Here is an 18,811-nt window from a genome sequence, read left to right as displayed (position 1 = left end):
AGTGTTGTATTATTGTATTGTGAAGTTTACACCATTCCATCGTCAAAACGTGTACTTTTACTTTCAATTTATGTGAAATATCATCAGGAATATTTTTATTGTGATGATATGATGAGATATTGCGTTCATACCCACCCGTTACTGAACACTCGTTTTTCCCCCCATTTTTTCCTCTAGACCAGCCCCCTCTTTACTGTCCTAGATGCTCATTGGCCCCCAGGTCATTTTGAGTTTGACACCCCTGCTCTAGGGTTACACAAAGAAGTTTAAAAGCGTCTATGTAAAAGAGTGAGTCAATTCTGGGTAATCCCCAGAAATGACAAATTATTCATTGTCGTCGTGCTGGGCCATCTCCTGTCAACCACACCGTTGTTTACTTCTCTTACTGACTTCTCGTATAATCTTATATAAGTTTCAATATCTTTGTCCAGTTTGAAGAAACAGAAGTCTTCAAATGTCCAGTGTATGAGAATGATTGACATCTGATGGTGGGACTGCCAAACAGAATAAACTACGGTGGCTGTCGTGGACCGGCAAAGCTTTCCTCCTTCATTTTTGAGGCTTTTTCCAAACGAGAAACGCAGGCTTTGCTGTTTTGTTTTTCTGGTATACTGTAGAAAGTACTTTTTAATGCTATGAAAACCAAGTTGTTTTTTTAACATAACATTGTTAGCATATTCAATTTCTACCAATAAGTCATCCTCAGTGTTAGACCCTAGACTTTAGAGCACATTTTCATTTCGAGGCTGACATAACGTAACCAAGTGGATGACGGTGTAAAGTAATAACCTATGGTGCCTTCACATCTGTTCCTTCTTTTACTCTGGTGTCCCCGAGGTTAAATTACCACCCATTTTATTTTAGCGGTTCTCTTAATTTTCTATCTCAATAAAGCTGCTCCGTGCGGCCACAAAAAAGCTGAGCCTTTCTTACTGTTTGCTCTTAAAAGTTAATCTGAGCTGTTTTTAGTTCGCCGAGAACACAGGCATTGGAAATAATGCCTCCAATTTAACTAAATTGCCCTTTGAAATGTCTAAAGTTGGTTGCACTTAATTAGTCTTGATTCGGGCTCAATTGTACTGCGTGCAGAGCTGAGGGTTTTATGAGGCCAGCGTTAGGATACGGCTCTACTGTGTAGAAACGGCCTGGAGTTTGCAGACGTCGTCATCGGGGAAAGGCAGGTATACTGAAGCCCAAAATCATGTTTCCAGAGGCGACTATGATGTCACTAATCTCATCCTAAGTGGCTGTCAAATCAAACACTTTTACAATTTTGCATGCTTTTTTGTATATTTTGAATTGACATTCAGGTGATACTTAGCACGGAGGTTAACGCTGTTAAACGCCACCATCTGTTTTTCCCTCAAAAGATGCAGTGAAGACTCCACTAATGTGGTTTCTCCATGGTTTGTTGTTTTAATTGTTGAGCTTGTTGTAAATTCTCATGACAATTATTTTGTAATACTACACGTTGTATACGCACGCTCAGTCTCTGAGACCTTCCCTCAACTGTTTTCTTCATCAGGGCTTGACGGAGTCTATGTATTATGAAATGATTATGTATTTATAAGACGCTTTCCCTCCCTCACGTACCTTGGAAGTAGCGGAGGTCGTGCCACGGTCTGTACACTAAATCACCGTGTAGGAAGTGCTCCAGAGGCTTTGGTAGATTAAACTCATCATCCATTTAGAATAAACAAAAGTCACTGCCCCACTTCAACGCAAACAGATGTTTTCACCTTGGAGACTGATTCCTATTAAGATGCTCTTAGGAAGTGATTCACTTGTTCCCTTTTAACTGTGTTGTCTCAAGTTGACAGTCCAAACGAACAGAGCCCGCTGATGTCTCTGTTGTGCTTTTATCTTCAGCCTTGAGTTATCATGGTGAAACAGCAGTTGCACTGTTTTCTATTTACTACATTATGTGGCAATTGTATCCTCAATGACCTGATCTCAGCTAATATTCCCAAAATACACACTAGTTACTTCTTAGTAAGATGAAAGGGGAGTATCTAAAGATCTCCGTGGCCTGCAGCCACTGTGCAATTTTTGGAATTGCACATAGTTTAGGGTAACACGTAGTATTATTTTATTCCATCCATTCATTTTCTACTGCTTGATCCTCCATAAGAGGGTTGCAGGGGGGGCAGCTGTGCCAATCTCAGCTGACAGCATTGGGACTTGTTGGTTTCTATCATTAAACCTGGGTAGTTTATAGTCAGTGCACTAAATGCCTGGACCACCAAGGCTCCCAAACACTGAGTGACTCTTAAACTAAAGTCGTGATCAGCTGCAAGGTTGTTTTCCTTTTCTCGGCACAGACATAAACAATCGCTGAGCACTGCTGTGTTAAAGGTTTTTGCAATTGAACATTCAGCAAATGTGATGATAGATAATATTCTCAGCGTTTGCATTGAAAGCAGTTGAACAGGCGGTATTTTAAGCATCTCACTAGGTCTTGAATTACTCTTCGTCAAACTCTTCTTAATATGTCTTCTTTGACACATTATAATTGGCTCAGTATGGCTGAGTGTAGTGGAAGACGGGGCCTGAAACAACTCATACAAATGACATGTGAATAGGCCATGACATGATGTCATCGCACGTCTCATCACGCTGTTAGAGTCTCAGTTTTTACGCTGGCATCACGGCAACTAGTGCTTCTTCCCATATTTATACATCTTTGTCCTTGTGTGTGTTTATTTGATTGCAGTTTGTGACAAGGGAGGCCAAGGGGCCACTCTCTCAGTGCACGAACCCTCGAGTCATAGTTGCCACTCATTAGTTACATTTCCACGGCGCGAGCGTCAGCCATAAAGATCAAAAGACGCAGACGAAATCAGAAGTTGTGTTACGGGGAAAAGTGGTGACAGTATAATGACTAAGGCCTTAATCGCCCTCATCCCTCCTCGAGAGTGGAAACCAGACTGCACTTCCCCCAGCATGAACGAGACAAAAGATTCGGAAAATACATTATTCTTGTCACTTAATGTTCCATATAGGAATATCGGCACAGTTCTGATCCAATGGCCGATAACTGCTTGTGTCGTGGAAGCGCAGAGTCAAGTGTTTACCGAGAACATGTGTTTTTCACATCTATTATTGTGGTGCAGCTTCAATAGTTTGTGAAAAGAAATGCATGCTCTTATTTTTGTGAACTAGTATCTCCCAGACTTGCACTCCTTCAGATCGTGTGGCTGTTAATCAAATTCAGATTGTGAACTTGTATTTGGTATTCTTTAGACATTCAGCAGTGGAGCAATTCTCTGTCTGTATTCATCCCTGAATATCAACGATCCACTTGAATAATAACGAATCAATAGCTTTTTTTTATTTTTTTGGGATGAATGAACCCCAGAGGAGCTGCTGTCAGTAAAGTCTTTGGCATTTAAATTGGAAGCAAAGGCAGCAAAGCAGCTGATTATGAGACCTTATTGTCTCCCATTGTCGAGCAAAAACAAGAGCCTCGAATTCCGGCAGCAGCTCAGACGTGGATGGTGTGTGCCCTCTTTGAGTTTATTCAGTCCAACGTTTCCTCCATTTGGCCGAGATTCAAGTCACCTAATGACTGAGTGCTGCCTCTCCCATCAATGCTCAGCTTGTTTGTGCAAATACTCACTGCAGTAGCCAGCGGCCCTCTGGAGACGCGCTGCACAATCCAGCAGCCTGGGTGGGAATGAACTCTGATTTCTCACGAAGCCTACTCATCACTAATGCTTATGTAATTTCAGATGGGGATCTGATGGGTGTGTCAGAGGGCTTGAATTGCTGTCATTGTAGGGCCCCACACCCTCTCAGGATTTGGCAAATGTATGCATTTTACGTCACTATCAGCTCCACACGACTCTGTCTGTGTTTTCGGAGCAAAGCAGTGTTCAGATTTTGTGTTGCCTGGTGATATTCCCACGCGCCGCGTTAGGAGAACAGCAGCGTTGTGCTAGTAAAGCGTGACGGCTGCAAACAGGGCGGAATATGAATGAAAACACAAAAGGGACGTCCATGTAAAGTTAGAAAGTCAAAAGAAAAATGTGGTTGTTCATCTGTTTGACTGGATAAATGCTTCTTGCCCATGCTTGCCATTTGCGCTTCTGGTGTATACACACAAAGGTCTGATGGTATTGCTTGTCAAGTCTGTTTTCAGATTAAATAATAATTCCAGTTATTAGTTCATGAAGACCAAAGCAGTAGTATAATAATAATGCAAATCATCTAAATTATGCACTGCAGCTTTAAAATAGTATCAATTACTTTCTTTTGCAGATACCTTTTCATTTAAACTTATAACCTGGAGCCTGAGGCACAGCTAATAATAATAATAATAATAGTAATTATAATAATAATAATACTGATAATAATAATTATAATATTAATACTGATAATAATATTAATGACAATTATTAAATTATTGTCACTATTATTATTGTTATTAATAATAACAATAATGACAATAATAATAGATTAGGTTACATGTATCACAATTTTAAACGTATGACATTTCATGTATCATTTTTTACATGAGCTTGTTTGGTTTTTGGATGGATGGATGATGGATGGATGGATGGATGGATGGATGGATAGATAGATAGATAGATAGATAGATAGATAGATGACAACACATTTACATCTCATCACGTTTGAAAAGGAGTAAGCAGAAATATAGACTTATACCCCATTCCTATTCCACACAACTCAATTTTTTTTCACAAACTGTGACCGGCCCCCTCTCGTGACCGGACTAGATGCTCATTGGCCCCCGGGTCATTTGAGTTTCAGACACCTGTTTTAACAAAAACAACCTTTAAAACTGACAAAAGACAAAAAAATACTCAATACCACGTCCACATTAGTAATAGCCATGTTATTAATAGCACTTTAGACTTTATATACAGTTTATGCAGGTGTTAGCAGGTGAGAGTCTAAATTAAAAAAACAACAACCTTACACATGCTTTGTACTTCTTCGACCAGCAGATGGTGCTTCCTCAAACAAATTGAAGCCTGCAGTTGGTGGCCTCCTTTGCTTCTTGCTCCTGACTTCCTAATTTACAGTGAATATTAACCTGAGGTTATAGACAGGGGTTGTAAAATATAGCTGACATCAGTGCGCCGCAGCCTCCACTATGTTGTAATGGCCACTCTTGATCCCGAAAGCATGACGTCGTGTTTGATGAAGCTTTAACGTTAATGTCTTTGTCATATAAACATATTTCACGTTCGGGGGGGAAAGATGTAGTCGCTGAGTGATTTAATTGCAGGGGCGCCGCTGTGTGAGAGTCTTGTTTGCTGGAGTGTCTGAGATGTAATAGATTTTTACAGGTTTGCTCTGTGTTGGCAGGGCCTCCGCGCTTTATTTCTCACAATAAACATAATCTTTGGGCTCCAGTTGAGGTGGAGAGACTGCGAAACCTCACTGCAGTCTTTGTCTGCGCTACAAAAGAATGCTCCGGATGAGCGAAAGGACTGCTCACGTAACGTACAGATGGCATTACATAATCACATTAGCTGCATTGTTTTAACGAGACAAACGACGACGTGATTGCAGAGCACTTTCCAAACTATGAAGGACTGGTGGAAGTTTTCCTTTTTTTCCTTTTTTTCTAGGAAGTAACAGAAAGGGAAAGAGCAAAAACAGGTCTCCCTGAAAGTGTTTTGACTATGTATCAAGGCTCTAAAGGGCGGCCACACATCTTTGTGATTAGGTAAACCTCAGAAGCCTTTTATGTGAGGAATCTGAGAAACCTCTGTGGGCACATCCTGTGTGGTATGCAGTTCAGTCAAAGGCAACGTGTCCTGCTCAACCTCCTTATTAAATGCTCCTGATTAAGACGCACAATGCTGTGCAGACGTGCCACGCTGATTAAGACAAACAGCTTTTTATGTCGTTGTTTGTGAGGAGATAAAATGCCTTTTTGGGGATACGAATGACTACTTGGGAGTGTTTGTGTATTTTTGGAGAAGTCTTCTTAGCTAAAGTGAACATGTTGCTCTGAAATATTTTCCAACATCTGCCGCCCATCAGGATGTCTGCTTTCTGAGCCACTGCTGCATTCCTGAGCCGCTCCCTCTACCTGGATCAAAAAAAAAAAAAAAAGCAACCCTTCCCTGTCGTTGCCCCTGAGCTCTGCTCTCCCTGCCCTTGTTGAAACTGTACTGGAGGTATTTATACCAGGTGCAAGCATTTGACACCAGACCCCGTGTCTTAAAAATAACACATCCTTTTTAAACCGATACTCGTGTTTTTCTACATTTAAGAGTGAATGTTTTTTTTTTAATACTGGTTGACCTCCTGAAGCTTTTGCAAACAGGACCAATCTGAGCTTGAGTAAACACGCATAATGAAAACATCAGCGGAGGAGCTAAGTGGTGTTTATGTGACAGTAGCAACCCTGTGTTCCAGTAGCTGGGAATTTGAATTTTCTATGACCACAGAGGCAACTATGTCACTACTGTTTCCTGTCCTCCCCCTTCTCCCCCCCCCACACCTCATAATATCATTTCTTAATGCCTGTTAAGTGCATCCTTGAGGGCAAAAATGTAAGCAGGGCTTGTTTGCAACGCTTTAGCAGATCCCCGCCGTTAAAGAGCCAGTCAAGGCCAACGCGACCAACTCGCGCTTAAACGTAACCTCTAATGAATTAGGTCAATTTGGTGGTGTTATTCCACCGTGTGAAAAAGGCTTACTGGGGAACGTATGCTCTGTATACACCTCGTAGTATACAATAATAGTCATTGTCCATGTTGCATGGTGTCTAATCCAAGCCCATTCAGGGCAGCACTTAAGATTCTTGGCATACTCCCGTACTCATTGCTTCTCGTGGACTTAATTCCCCCCCCCCCCCACTCTTCTCAGGATCAGTCAAGTGTGTGGCTTAGCCAGATCAAATGAAAGCAAGCCAGTCTGCTGCTGCAGAATGGCATTCCACAGAACAGAAAGTCAGAGGAGAGGCAGCGAGAGAGAGAGAGAGAGAGAGAGAGAGAGACTCCAAGGTTGAGTTATATAAGAACAGACTGACCCTGGTCAGTGCTGGTCTGAGAATTGGTCTGGTCTACACAATGACAATGACATAACCGGAGGTCTTTCTCTGGAAGTAGTAACTTTGTGCCCTTCCTCCCCCCACGCCAACACCGTGCATGTTAGTATTGAAAAGAGTGAACACAGGCAGTTTTTTATATTTCATAAATAAATCCATTTTATTTGTAGCATATAAAATTAAATCATTTTACAATTTATTCCAGTATGACACATAATATCCAAATAAAGTAGCTACATTTTTTTTCGATAAATAATATTAATAACAATAATAAAAACATTCATTCATCCTTTGACATGTCTCGCTTTGTCTTTTCTTTTTTCTTTTTTTGTCATGAAGGGAGTTCAATAGCTGCCACAAAACATGGAACAGTAATGCCCACGTCAGGAAGGAATGGAACCGCACGCTTGTCAAACAAGTCCACAGGTCGCATCTCGGAGTCTCGTTCGTAAGATACAGGATGGTATGCTAATTGAAGGTTACGTGAGTGCATATCTACATACGCACACACAAGTCTACAGTCTGGGTCATGTCTGAATAAAGGATCAACATATACACAGTGAATTGATATCAGCGACTAAATTAAATGTACAAATATTTATTACATCTTGCTCCATAACGAAGCTACTTCAGATGCTCCATTAATATGAAGCAGTTCTTATTAAGAATGCTGACTTAGTCACAGCAAACAGTGCACTTCATTAAGTCCTCATGATGTAAGCCCACAATTCCTTGGGAATCTAGTTACAACAAGAAGCTGGTAGTTGATTGGTCGACTATTTACACCCCTGCGCTCGTCTGGACTGACAACGGCCACCGCTGGCGCCGATGACCTCTTCTTCCTCTTGTCGGGGGGGTTTTTGTATGTTCTTCACCAATCTCTCAGTCTCTGAATTTGTGGATGTCATTGGAGAGGCGGTAGAATGGGTAGGACGCCTCGTTGGCATGGGGACAGTTGTAGGTGCACTTGCAAGACTCGATCATCATGACGTTCTTGTTGAAGGTCTCGCCGTCCTCGCAGCGGAACTTGACCCGGATGGTCCTGGTCTTGTGAGGGCTGCAGCAGCGGCCGTCCACGCAGGCGCCACAGTACTTAGACCTGTACTTCTTCAGGCTGGAGCAGCCGGCGTAGGTGAACTTCACCGGCTGACTGGACTTCTTGGTTCTGCTGCACTTCTTTCCCTTCTGCAGAGGAACAGGCAACAGGGATGGAGGTTAGTGTGAGTTCAGATCAAGCAGCGGTGTATTCGGAGCATCGTGCATGTGCCCATCTCATTCAGTCATGGTGGCTAATGCTTACCTTTAGACTGGAGTAAGATGACTGGGTGCATGGCCGCACTTCACACATTCTTGTCTCTTTGACCAGCTTGCATTCGCTGTTGTTGTTGGTGACTCTGGTGGAGATGCCAGTACCACAGGTCTTGGAGCACTGGGACCAGGGTGTGGTTTGGACGAGGCACTTCTGGCTGTCAAACATGTGGAATTCAGGCTGAGATATGAATGCTGTTTGTAGAAGGAAAAAAAAGATCACATTAGTACATTTCATTTTAACATCTTACAGCAGTGTTTCTCCTCAGATAAATATACATAGTACTTCTATAGTGTAGGCTGCTTACCTGGTAGGGTCTTGAGTCCTCCCTTCACGATTGCAATGAGCTCGTTCCTGTTGGTGAGGTCTCTCTCCAGCTCATCAGTCATTGTGTCTTTTCCAAAGAGTTTCTCCAGGATGTCTGTCTCTTTGCCATCATCACACGCCCACTCCTCACAGCACTGGCCTGCCACCTTGACTAGTCTGGGGTTGGCACAGCCCAGGTTGGGCAGCGAGAGCTCCTGTGGACACAGTGGGACACATCCCACTGCCCCGTCGATGCATGTGCACTGGTGTTTACAGTTGGGCTGGAAACTCTCTCCATTCTGGTAGATCCTGCTATTGTACTCGCATGGTCTGCCTTCTGACTTGGCTGTAGCAGGGAGAGAGAAAAAACAGGAGGAAAGGAATGTTATTCTTTCCTGCTCTGCTCAGAGATGTCTGCTGAAGACATCACATGGCTGCCAGATAAAGATCAGTTAAACTGTGAAATTCTTCAGGCTGCCTGAGGAGTCTCATTCCCTCCACAGTTGGCTGTCTGTGCTTTGAGGTTTAGTCTAACTTTCCCCCTAGCTGCATTCCACGGTGTTGAAGTCACACACATGCTGCATTACTCCTGAATTCAATTTTATTTCAAAGTGGAAAAAAATAAAATAAACACAACTAACTAGAGGCATCATGCACACCTGGGGGCTGAGTGATCTCTCTACATACCTCGGCAGATGCCACGAGTAGTAGCAGCAGCAAAGCTGGCCCCAAAGTTACACTCCAGCCCTTTAGTGTGGTCACAAGGCTCGGTCAGGCTGCAGTCCTCGTTCAGCTGCCGGGCGCAGACTTTGCAGCAGCCGCAGCCGTCTAGGACGACGCCGACGCCGGGTGCGCACTTGGGCATCTCCAGGGGACACTCACACACGGAGGGACACGAGGAGTAGGAAAGGACCTGTACAGCCAACAACATAGACCCCCCCGCGAGTTAAAGAGTGAAACATTACACAGCCATGTCACACAGATTATTATCCTGGCATTTCATCCACTATCATTGAAACGCTTCCCTCTCCTGGGGCTAAATAAACAACAACCACACTGATTTTCTCTATCAGACAAACCAAACAGTGAAATAACTCACCAAGTTCAGGCTTCCCAAAAAGGTAACGACAACAGTAAGCATCAGCATCTTGGATAAATGTTCTTTGTTTTTTGCGCGTTCAAGAGGAATCCCGGTCCCAGTGAAAAGGAGATGTAATGTGTTCTTCAGAGGAGTCCTGATAGGTATTCCCTCACTCTCTCAGTCGTCTGGCTCTCTTGACTTGTCTGCTGGTGAGTCTCTAGTGTTATAGAGGCTCCTTTAGAGTAGATGAAGCTCTTGGTGAAGCGGTTGCAGTCTGCTGAGCTCCGTCCACCTCCTCACTTTTATAGTGCTCTATAAGCTGACGTCGTTCCTGGGCTGCCTACTGAACTGTTCCCAAACTATGCCAGGAATGTTTCTCGGCGCATTTTCCATCCAAGACCTAAGCTCCACCCTGTCTAAACCTTTCTCTCTTTCTTTTTTTTCCCCTCTTTCTTCTTCTTTTTTTTCTTTCTTTCTTCCTTTCTCGAATGGACCCCCCCCCCCCCCCCCCCCCACACACCACCACCGGATCCCATCTGAACACACTTTTCCGTCTCCCATTTTCCCCCTTCTTGTTTATTATGCCCCCCTTTCACTTCGCTTCTCACATTTATCAAATCAAGTTCACTTTGGACTTTTGACTGCGTGTGCCTGCGTATTTACGCGCGGTTATAGTTTATTCATGAGCATCATATCAAAAGTTTAAACACATATATGAGATAATGTGATATTGTGTTGCTTAACAAAAGCTGTTTTAATGTCACTATAGGAACCACTTCAGTCTCATTTACAGTGATTATAATTAGCTCATTAAAGCTGTTTGTCGGTTTATAGGTTGTTGTTGTTGTTGTGGCCACGTTTATAATATCAGTGGAGTTTCTCCGTGAGTCTTAAAGGTGTGGGCAGAAAATACGTTTAACAGTGTCTATTTCTGGCTCTCCAGCGCCTTTATTCAGCGAGGCTAAGCGCTTCCAGATGCGCGCCAGAGCCCAGACGTAACAATATTGCCATATTTGGTATGGCAGTAGCCTACATTATTAACATATTTTCTCTTCCTTTGGCCAGCAGACCACAAAGCATTCCTGACAGCTTAAAGGCTTGTTAAATATGTTCTTCATGCAGGGGAAATTCCTCCGCATTTATTCCTTGAGGCAATTCGACTTTTTCACGCCATCTGTCCATCACGTACCTTTCCTTTTGGGGGGGGGGGGGGGGAGTGTTGGTAAAAGTGAGCCAACATTTTCCACATGAAGGGATGTTGTAGTGTCTGTCTGTGTGTGTGTGTGTGTCTGGGTCTAGGATCTGAATAAGTCCCCCTTCAGTTTGCAAATGATTCCGATTGATGAAAACAGGTCACCCTATGGAAAGGAAATACGCACAGACAGCAACATAAAACCGCAGCAACGCACATTTCCTGAAGAGGACACTTTGCATGAGGACTTTTCTTTTTAGTGTTTATTTGTGTTTATGTGGATCGGACATTTCTCTCTCTCCCCCGTCTCTCTCTCACTCTCACTCTCCTTCTCTCTTCTCTCCCTCTCTCCCTCTCTCTCTCTTCCCTGCAGCCTCCTGTGTCGACTTAACATAACGATACACTGAGACAGCAGCAGTGAACACGGCGGCCGATGAGCCTCTCCGGTGAGTTTTTACATTTTCTTTTCTTTCCCCACTCTGTTCCACGGGCTTTTACCTGTTTCTCTGGAGGAAACACCTTTCCACCTGTACACAGCAGTGACAGCAGATGATCAGGATCTTTCAGGAAAACTTAATAACTTTTCTTGGGAGTGATTTTTTGTTTGCTTTGTGTCCTGATGTGGACGCTCTGGTACTGTAGACACAGGCGTTTTAGAATAAGCAGAATATAGATGTAGAACGTCTGGGTGTAGGTTCTGATTTTATTGTCATTCTGCTCATGCTTCCAGCTTAAGACACTAGATGGTGATGTTTAAATCATAACTTTGTTTTTCTTCTTATTATTATTGTTGTTTAAAGACACTATTCAAATGTCAGAACCAAAGAGGTCAAGTTCATATAATTACATAGCTTCATGGGTGTGTGTGTGTGTGTGTGTATGCAGCCTCTTTTGACAGGGGGTGTGTCCATGTCAGCACAGCACGTGCTGTCTGTGTCTTTCTTGCATGTGACAGCAAAATGTGTCCATCACTAATCTTTTATAATACAAATGAGCATTTGGTTTATTCACCATGTTCAACACAGTTGGATGACGAGAGACACTCTGGTGCCCTGAAGGCAAAACTCAACCCTGATACTGTCATCATCTCAGTTGGGGTTTGGAGAAGTAACTGGCTATTTATAAGTGAGAGTGCCACAAACTGCGTCACACAGAGCTTAAAAGATGTGCTCATGTACCCGACATTGTTGGATAAACAACAGCATGGTTTATGTTGCATTGTGGGAAATGTAGGACCCTGTGTTTTTTGGGCTAAAAGTCAAGACATCTGAACCAGAGGATGAGATCACTGTCCTATGTCATAGTAAATTTAATTGTCCTCTGCTGTGTTGACCCTAAAAGTGTCTCAAGCATGTATGCACATCCTGTATGTGAGTCCATGGGCATACAAAGTTGTCACGGCAAGAGGAAACGGTGTTGTTATTGTGCGTCATTGGAGAATAACATTCATTCACTTCAGGAAACATACCCTATTCTATTCTATTCTATTCTATTCTATTCTATTCTTTTCTATTCTATTCTATTCTATTCTATTCTATTCTATTCTATTCTATTCTATCCTATTCTATTCTATACCCAAAGTTGGACATGACGGCCTCTGTGTTGTAATTGTCCTGGCATAATTTTGTTTCCATCAAGTCTATATGAGAATCCCCAATTCTCACACACATACAGGGATGGAGTAACGTTCCAGAAATTGTGCTTCGATTAAGCTCACAGCCTCTGACAGATGGCGATCTCACTGGTGAATTAGTTTAGAGATGATGTGTGTCGTGTTACGGTTCAGTGTAATGGAAAACTCCATCATCAAAGCCCGTCCGGAGCACTCGCCGATGATGAATTGGTCCGCAGGAAGTCGGTGCTGAGCGGTAGTTACTGTATGTCCAAAGGGACAGATGGTACAGAACATTTCTCCATGTTTACGCAACAGATTCCATTGTAGCTTGTTCAAAGTAGATTTCATAGCTGGTATGCAGTGAGTATTAGCAACACTTTTCTCTGGAAGTCGCCCTGCGTCATTGTGAGCTGTTTCGATGGGAACTGAGGCGTTGATTTATCTGGTGAAAACTAATCAGCCAAGTTCTGAAGAAATCGATCCCAGATTCCCACTGATCCTTTTTGTGTAACTTTGGCACAAAGGCACAACTGTTGCTTTTAATTGTTTTGGGTTCAACGAGAGATACAAGAAAATGTTGCTGACCAAGGAGATAGAGGCTCTGAAGGTCAAAATGACATGGCAGTCCATCACTTGTATTCCTATCGTATGTGTAATGTCAGGTCAGGTGGTATAGAATGTCTAAATACCTCTCATAAGTGGATGAGTGCACATTCACACGAATAACCTCGATATCTTACTCCAGATGTGATGTAACTTGCCCAAAGAATTTGAAACATTTGAAACAGGGAAGCAAAAAAATAATCCTTGAATAAAACAGGGTCAAGTAGCATTCACATACTGTCTGTAAGAGTCTGAGGCATACACTCATCCTGCTGTAGGAAAGACAATAAATCAATATCAATAATCTCTTGCCTTGTTATATTTGCATTACACAAGCCATCGATGTGACCACTGAACCACTGTTCTTTTTAGAAAACTTAAATGAAACGTGTAAATTATGCCTTTATTTTATGTTCAGCCGCCAATTATTTCCCATTTTGTGCTTTAGCCAGAATTAACTAAGGCTTTAAGTGCACTTAAACTGCTGGACACCTAGTATTTGGACAATGATCCATGCTGATAAATGTCATGACATCCTCTCCTCCAAAGCAGTGCTTGTCAAACCTTTTATACCAAAGTACCACCTGAGAAAAAGTAACACTATTATCACCAACAGTCGTGTAAGGTCGAGCAAAGTCAGCTGCGCACTTTTCACAGGAGGCTGATTTATTCCCAAGAAGACAATTTGCTCTCTCATCATCCTCCTCTTCGTCACATATACTACAGGCACTGAAACCGTGAAATTAGATTTAGATGGAGCGAGAGATAAGGTGACTCTAATTGTTTAAATTATTATTATTATTGTGTTATTTTCTACTTAATTCCTCAGCTCCAGTCCGATCACATACCCTGGCATATTATGCCAAAAGAGGAAGCTCGCGTATCACTGGTGGTACACGTACCGCAGTTTAGGAACCATGACTGTAAAGGAAATCCCTCTCTGCTGTTGAATGCTGACTAAAAAAATGTACTCAAATCTTTTCTTAAATGGCAGAAAAACCTGATCTCTCTGCTCTGACCAGACTGAATCTTTTATCAAAATACCACTCAAATTACATTCATGACTTTCCCCAGACTGCTAACAGTTAAATATGCTCCGTGCACCTGCGTAATCATAGATGTCTGTGTCACCGTAGACGTCTAACAATCTCACTGCAATGAGTCCAGTCATACCAGACGAATAAAGAGGTGCTGCGTTTGGTGCCACAGCTGGAGCATCGGGTCTGCTTTCACTCATTTTCTTTTATAGCTGCACAGTGTACCAGCCAGGTGCGCCTAAAGTATGAGGGCTTTCCTTCTTCCAAAATAACCCAAATTCCTCAGCATGGAGAGAAAAGCGAAAATAGAGGTTCTTTTCTTGGGCCGTGTCCATCCGTGATGAGGAATGATGAGAGAGGGAAAAAAAAGAGAAGAGGTCTGGGTGGGGGCAGGTGTGAGCACTGGAAGGAGGGTGGCGGTGGTTGTTGATCCTGGCTGGAGCGGAAAAAGGAATGTGGGGCTCCTGGAATGTTTCGAACAGTCGGGGATAATTGAGTGAATCTGGAACAAGAAAAGACAAACCGAGGTCCCGCGGTGGAAGAATGTGCTTCTGGGATGTCCGAAGAAACATTCCATCCATTCAGACGTCTTCACTGGGCCCAGAACCTTCCTTAGATGGCACCACAGGGAATATAATCCCACTAGCCCCATACACACACACACACACACGTTCACACACCCATCTCCTTGCCGTACATTTTACACACTGCAGGACAAGGAGAGAACACCCTGAATTATATATACATTGTGTGTCCTTGAGAGTTTGTGGAAGTTATTTGTTGAAGTCTTCCAAGAGTGAAACGGGTAAACGTGTTTTCGCAGGGTACTCATTTCATACTCCAATGTCTTCATGTCCTTGGATTAATGCAGATCCATATATCCATATACAGCATGTTATGATGCACTGTATTGTTTTCAGATACAGTAGCTGGATGTTGGCTCCAGATGCTCAAGCACCACCTGCCCCTTTGTTCATCACTGTCGAAGGCATCAAAACATGTGAGAAGGACCGTGCAAGTGACGGTCAATGATGACAACGGTCAACAAGTCGTCACATGGACAAGTTTATCAGAAAATATATCACATAGGACCACATACTAAAGTGACACAAGTCTGATTTGTAATTACAGAATGGATGATCAGACATTTTCCATATCAAAAAAAGACAGAAAATGGGGATAATTAGGTCATCACAATGTTACATTACTTTACTTGAAGCTTTTTTTTTTTCTCTCCAACTGTCTCTTTCTCTGTTGTCCTTCTCTGTGACGTAAAAGCATCTTCCTTTGCACTTTTCCCCTGAGAAAATACAAATTGTAAATCAACTAGTTGCTACTTATTATTATTATTATCAGTCCACGAATATGGTTCCTGTAAATCCATGGTTCTCAAACTGTGGCTCGAGCTTCCTCCGATGGTATTTTAACGTTGGCGATAATGGCGTTACTTTGAGAGCTTAGTATTTTCTCAGGTGATACTTTGGGAAAGTAAAGTTTGGGAGCCACTGCTTTAAAGGGATAGTTCAGATTTGTATTGACAGAAGTATTGACACAGTGTCAACACTGACTTTGCTGAGAGGGGTGGAGTGAGACAGGCAGACAGACAGACAGACAGACAACTTTATTAATCCCTTTTGGAGGTTCCCTCGGGGAAATTAAAAGCTCCAACATCCACACACAGCACTGTTAAAATTAAATTAAAAAGAGTCACACTTTACAGGAGACTGGAAAGAGAAACACCCCAGGTGTTATTCATTAAATATAGAATAAAAAAAAGTAAAATAAAATATAAAATAACATATAGAATAAAATATAAGATAAAAATGCTATGCTATATATATATGTATACATATATACACACACATATATATATATACACATACATACGTACACACACATACATATACATATATACACACACATATATATATATACACATACATACGTACACACACATACATATACATGTATACACACACACTTACAGTTACCCCATATTGCCCAAGGTTTTATTGCACATGTTTTTATGGTTTTATTGCACATGTTTTTATGGTTTTATTGCACAGGTTTTTATGGTTTTATTGCACATGTCTTTATGAGTTTTGTTGTGGTTATTGCCAGTTGTTTGTTTAGTTTGTACTGTTTGTTATGTTTGCCCTCCCCCCCCCCCCCAGTGAGGAGTTGTACAGTTTGATGGCCCGGGGGACAAACGAGTCCCCCAGCCTGTTGGTCCTGTACTTTGGGAGGAGCAGCCTGTTGCTGAGGCTTCTGTGGCTCCTCTGGCTGCTGATTGTCCAGGATGCTCAGCAGTTTGTCCAGAGTTTTTCTCTGCCACTGTCACCAGAGGGTCCAGCCTCATTCCGACCACCGAGCCAGCCCGTCTATGGAAGTCTGCCTTAGTGGCTCAGTGGTTAAGACCTGTACCCTGTGTGCGAAAGACATCATGGTCGCAAGTTCTGGCTGATTGTACTCAATTCCATTGTAAGTCGCTTTGGATAAAAGCGACTGCTAAATGACATGTAATGTAATGTAATGGGTTATTTAGAGCAAGACTGTAGTGTAAAGCAGCTTTGAGTGGTCATCAAGACTAGAAAAGCGCTATATGAATTCAAACCATTTACTTGAACCAGTCTGAGATCCAGACACTTGCTCTCACTGGTAAAATGTATGTCAGCAGGGTTAGGAGAGAAAACAGGGTTTAGCTATCCTAAAAAATCTACACCCGCGTGAATCTGTGTTATCTTAAAAATGTGAGACAGAATATTAGACAGAATATTATAATGGGATATTATAATGGAGAAAATTAATGATTTTACATTTACGGTATTAGGGGCGACAGTACCTTCTATTATCTCTTAAGTTTTATGTTAAATTGCTAAATGTGGTTTTGCTTCCTGTCCTTATTGCCAGCCATGTAAGCAAAAGTGTCCAAGTCCCTGACTATTTCACAGAAACAGCTGGCTCAGTTCAGTCAATACCTGATACCAACCACGCTTGAACACGTGGAACTATTCCTTTAAAAGCCTCATTGTTCTGATGTTTTCCATATTTCCACAGATGCTTCTTAAACCATGAAAGCGTTTGCCTGGCACACTCTTCTCTGCAGGCGCATGTGTGAACCTGATGTTCCGCGTAAAATGTGTTTGGAGTGTCTTCTTGTCACTTGTTGGGCTGAACAACCGCGCGCACACACTCGCGAGCCACACGTGACGGGGCTCGTCATAGTTCACGCTGTCACTCGTGGAGACTGAGTCGAGGCTGACAGTGACAGTATACGTTGCGTGCTGTTGTTGGTAAGGAACGACATACGAACGCGCCAGGCAGCATCGGGTTAACTGATAGTAGTTGATTTCAATCATTCGCGGGGTTCGTGTGAGTGAAAAGTGTCCTTTTTTTTCTCTCTCTCTTTCTTCTTTCCTCTCCCAGATTTGATTGTGCCAAGTAACCGGAGAGCTCAGCATGGCTGCTTTAATGGCAGGATTTGGTCTTTACACGCACGCCATTGTCCGGAGAATCCCAGCGTCCCTGGCCAAAGAAGCGCTCCGGACAAGCGAGGCGGAGGTGGACGTCGACAAGGCGCGCGGTGAGCACGACGCGTACGTGGAGGTCCTGAGGACGAGGCTCGGACTGGACGTGGTCGATCTCCCCGCGGATGAGTCGTTCCCAGACTGCGTGTTCGTGGAGGACGCGGCTGTGGTGTGCGGCGACACGGCGCTCATCACCAGACCCGGGGCAGAGAGCAGGAGGGGAGAGGTAAGGAAGAAGTGTCAGCATGCATGTTATCATTCCTTAGAAACTGAGCAGAAAAGAAAGTTTGAAGTGAAAGTGGAGAAGCTGCTCCACACCAATCAGCCATAACATAATAACATCAATACATGCGTCTGTTGTGATACATATGCATAAAAGTACATGGACAAGTGTCATGCGCAAAGCAACTGAGAACTGTGCAATGACATGCGTCTGGTCATTTATCACCAGATTCCACATAATATTAGTTTTCAGGGAACAATCCTACAAAGATGTCATGTATGCAATTAAACCATAAATTCGGTATCTGTATCATTACAATCCAAAAACACTAAATGTCACATTAATATTTCACCAAGAACCGACCGTAAACATATGCCTAAAATTCACCAAACAGCATTTTAACTGCATCATGTCATGTTAACCATTCCAAAGACTGTGCCAGACTGATATCAGTATCAGTAGACACTCAAGGTTGTGATACTGGTATCGGACATAAAACAAAAGGGGGGTTATCAAGCCATTTGTATTGATAATGTAATTAGACATTAGTCAGGAAGTTATAGTTTGTTTGATTGTATTATGTAGCTGCCATTTCACTTCCTGGGCACTTGTCCTGTGTCTTCAGTGATATAAACATTTTATTTATAATCCCAATCCCATTTTTATTGTGCAAAACAAACCTCAAATAAAGGGGTTGAGATCAAGTACCTGCAAATGTCACAGCATAATGATGATTCCATTCCTTTTTTACTTTAGTGATGATGATGAACTAAATTGGGCTAAATGCCAAAGTACTCAAAGTGCTCAATGTACAGCCTCCGGTCACATCACATTTCAACAATGTCGGGCCACCAGTTTTTATGTAAATGCCTGTAAAGACACTAAACC

General features: G+C 42.6%; 2 protein-coding genes across 3 annotated transcripts in view; one reads left to right on the top strand and one right to left on the bottom strand.

Moving 5' to 3' along the window:
* Window positions 1-7,341: 7,341 nt before the first annotated feature.
* On the bottom strand, window positions 7,342-10,011 carry ccn1 (cellular communication network factor 1). Its single transcript, XM_058638510.1, has 5 exons — window positions 9,745-10,011; window positions 9,333-9,558; window positions 8,647-8,991; window positions 8,331-8,533; window positions 7,342-8,215 (listed from the first exon to the last, which is right to left on the bottom strand). Exons 1-5 carry the CDS (start codon window positions 9,790-9,792, stop codon window positions 7,913-7,915), a joined length of 1,125 nt encoding a protein of 374 aa, XP_058494493.1. The 5' UTR covers window positions 9,793-10,011; the 3' UTR covers window positions 7,342-7,912.
* Window positions 10,012-11,051: 1,040 nt separating this feature from the next.
* ddah1 (dimethylarginine dimethylaminohydrolase 1) overlaps window positions 11,052-18,811 on the top strand; it is a 68,846-nt gene continuing 61,086 nt past the window's right edge. The window contains exons 1-2 of one of the 2 annotated variants that reach the window (XM_058638512.1): window positions 11,052-11,364; window positions 17,600-17,926. In XM_058638512.1, coding sequence (XP_058494495.1) covers window positions 17,633-17,926 — 294 coding nt within the window. In that variant the 5' untranslated portion in view covers window positions 11,052-11,364; window positions 17,600-17,632. Of the gene's footprint in view, window positions 11,365-17,279; window positions 17,467-17,599; window positions 17,927-18,811 lie in introns of those variants that run through there. The other variant, XM_058638511.1, reaches the window with a different exon arrangement.

This window comes from Solea solea, chromosome 9, assembly GCF_958295425.1.
Source record: "Solea solea chromosome 9, fSolSol10.1, whole genome shotgun sequence".
In the NCBI taxonomy this organism is placed as follows: domain Eukaryota; kingdom Metazoa; phylum Chordata; class Actinopteri; order Pleuronectiformes; family Soleidae; genus Solea; species Solea solea.
Note: the sequence above shows the minus strand (reverse complement) of the source record. Positions and strands in the feature narration are given on the sequence as shown.

Bases quoted from the DNA above. Each gene is read 5' to 3' on its own strand.
- ccn1 (XM_058638510.1), bottom strand. From the start codon at position 9,792: ATGCTGATGCTTACTGTTGTCGTTACCTTTTTGGGAAGCCTGAACTTG. The intron at 8,992-9,332 runs GTATGTAGAGAG...TCCCTGCTACAG, and splicing joins TACTCGTGGCATCTGCCGAG to CCAAGTCAGAAGGCAGACCA. The intron at 8,216-8,330 runs GTAAGCATTAGC...GTTCCTCTGCAG, and splicing joins CATCTTACTCCAGTCTAAAG to AAGGGAAAGAAGTGCAGCAG.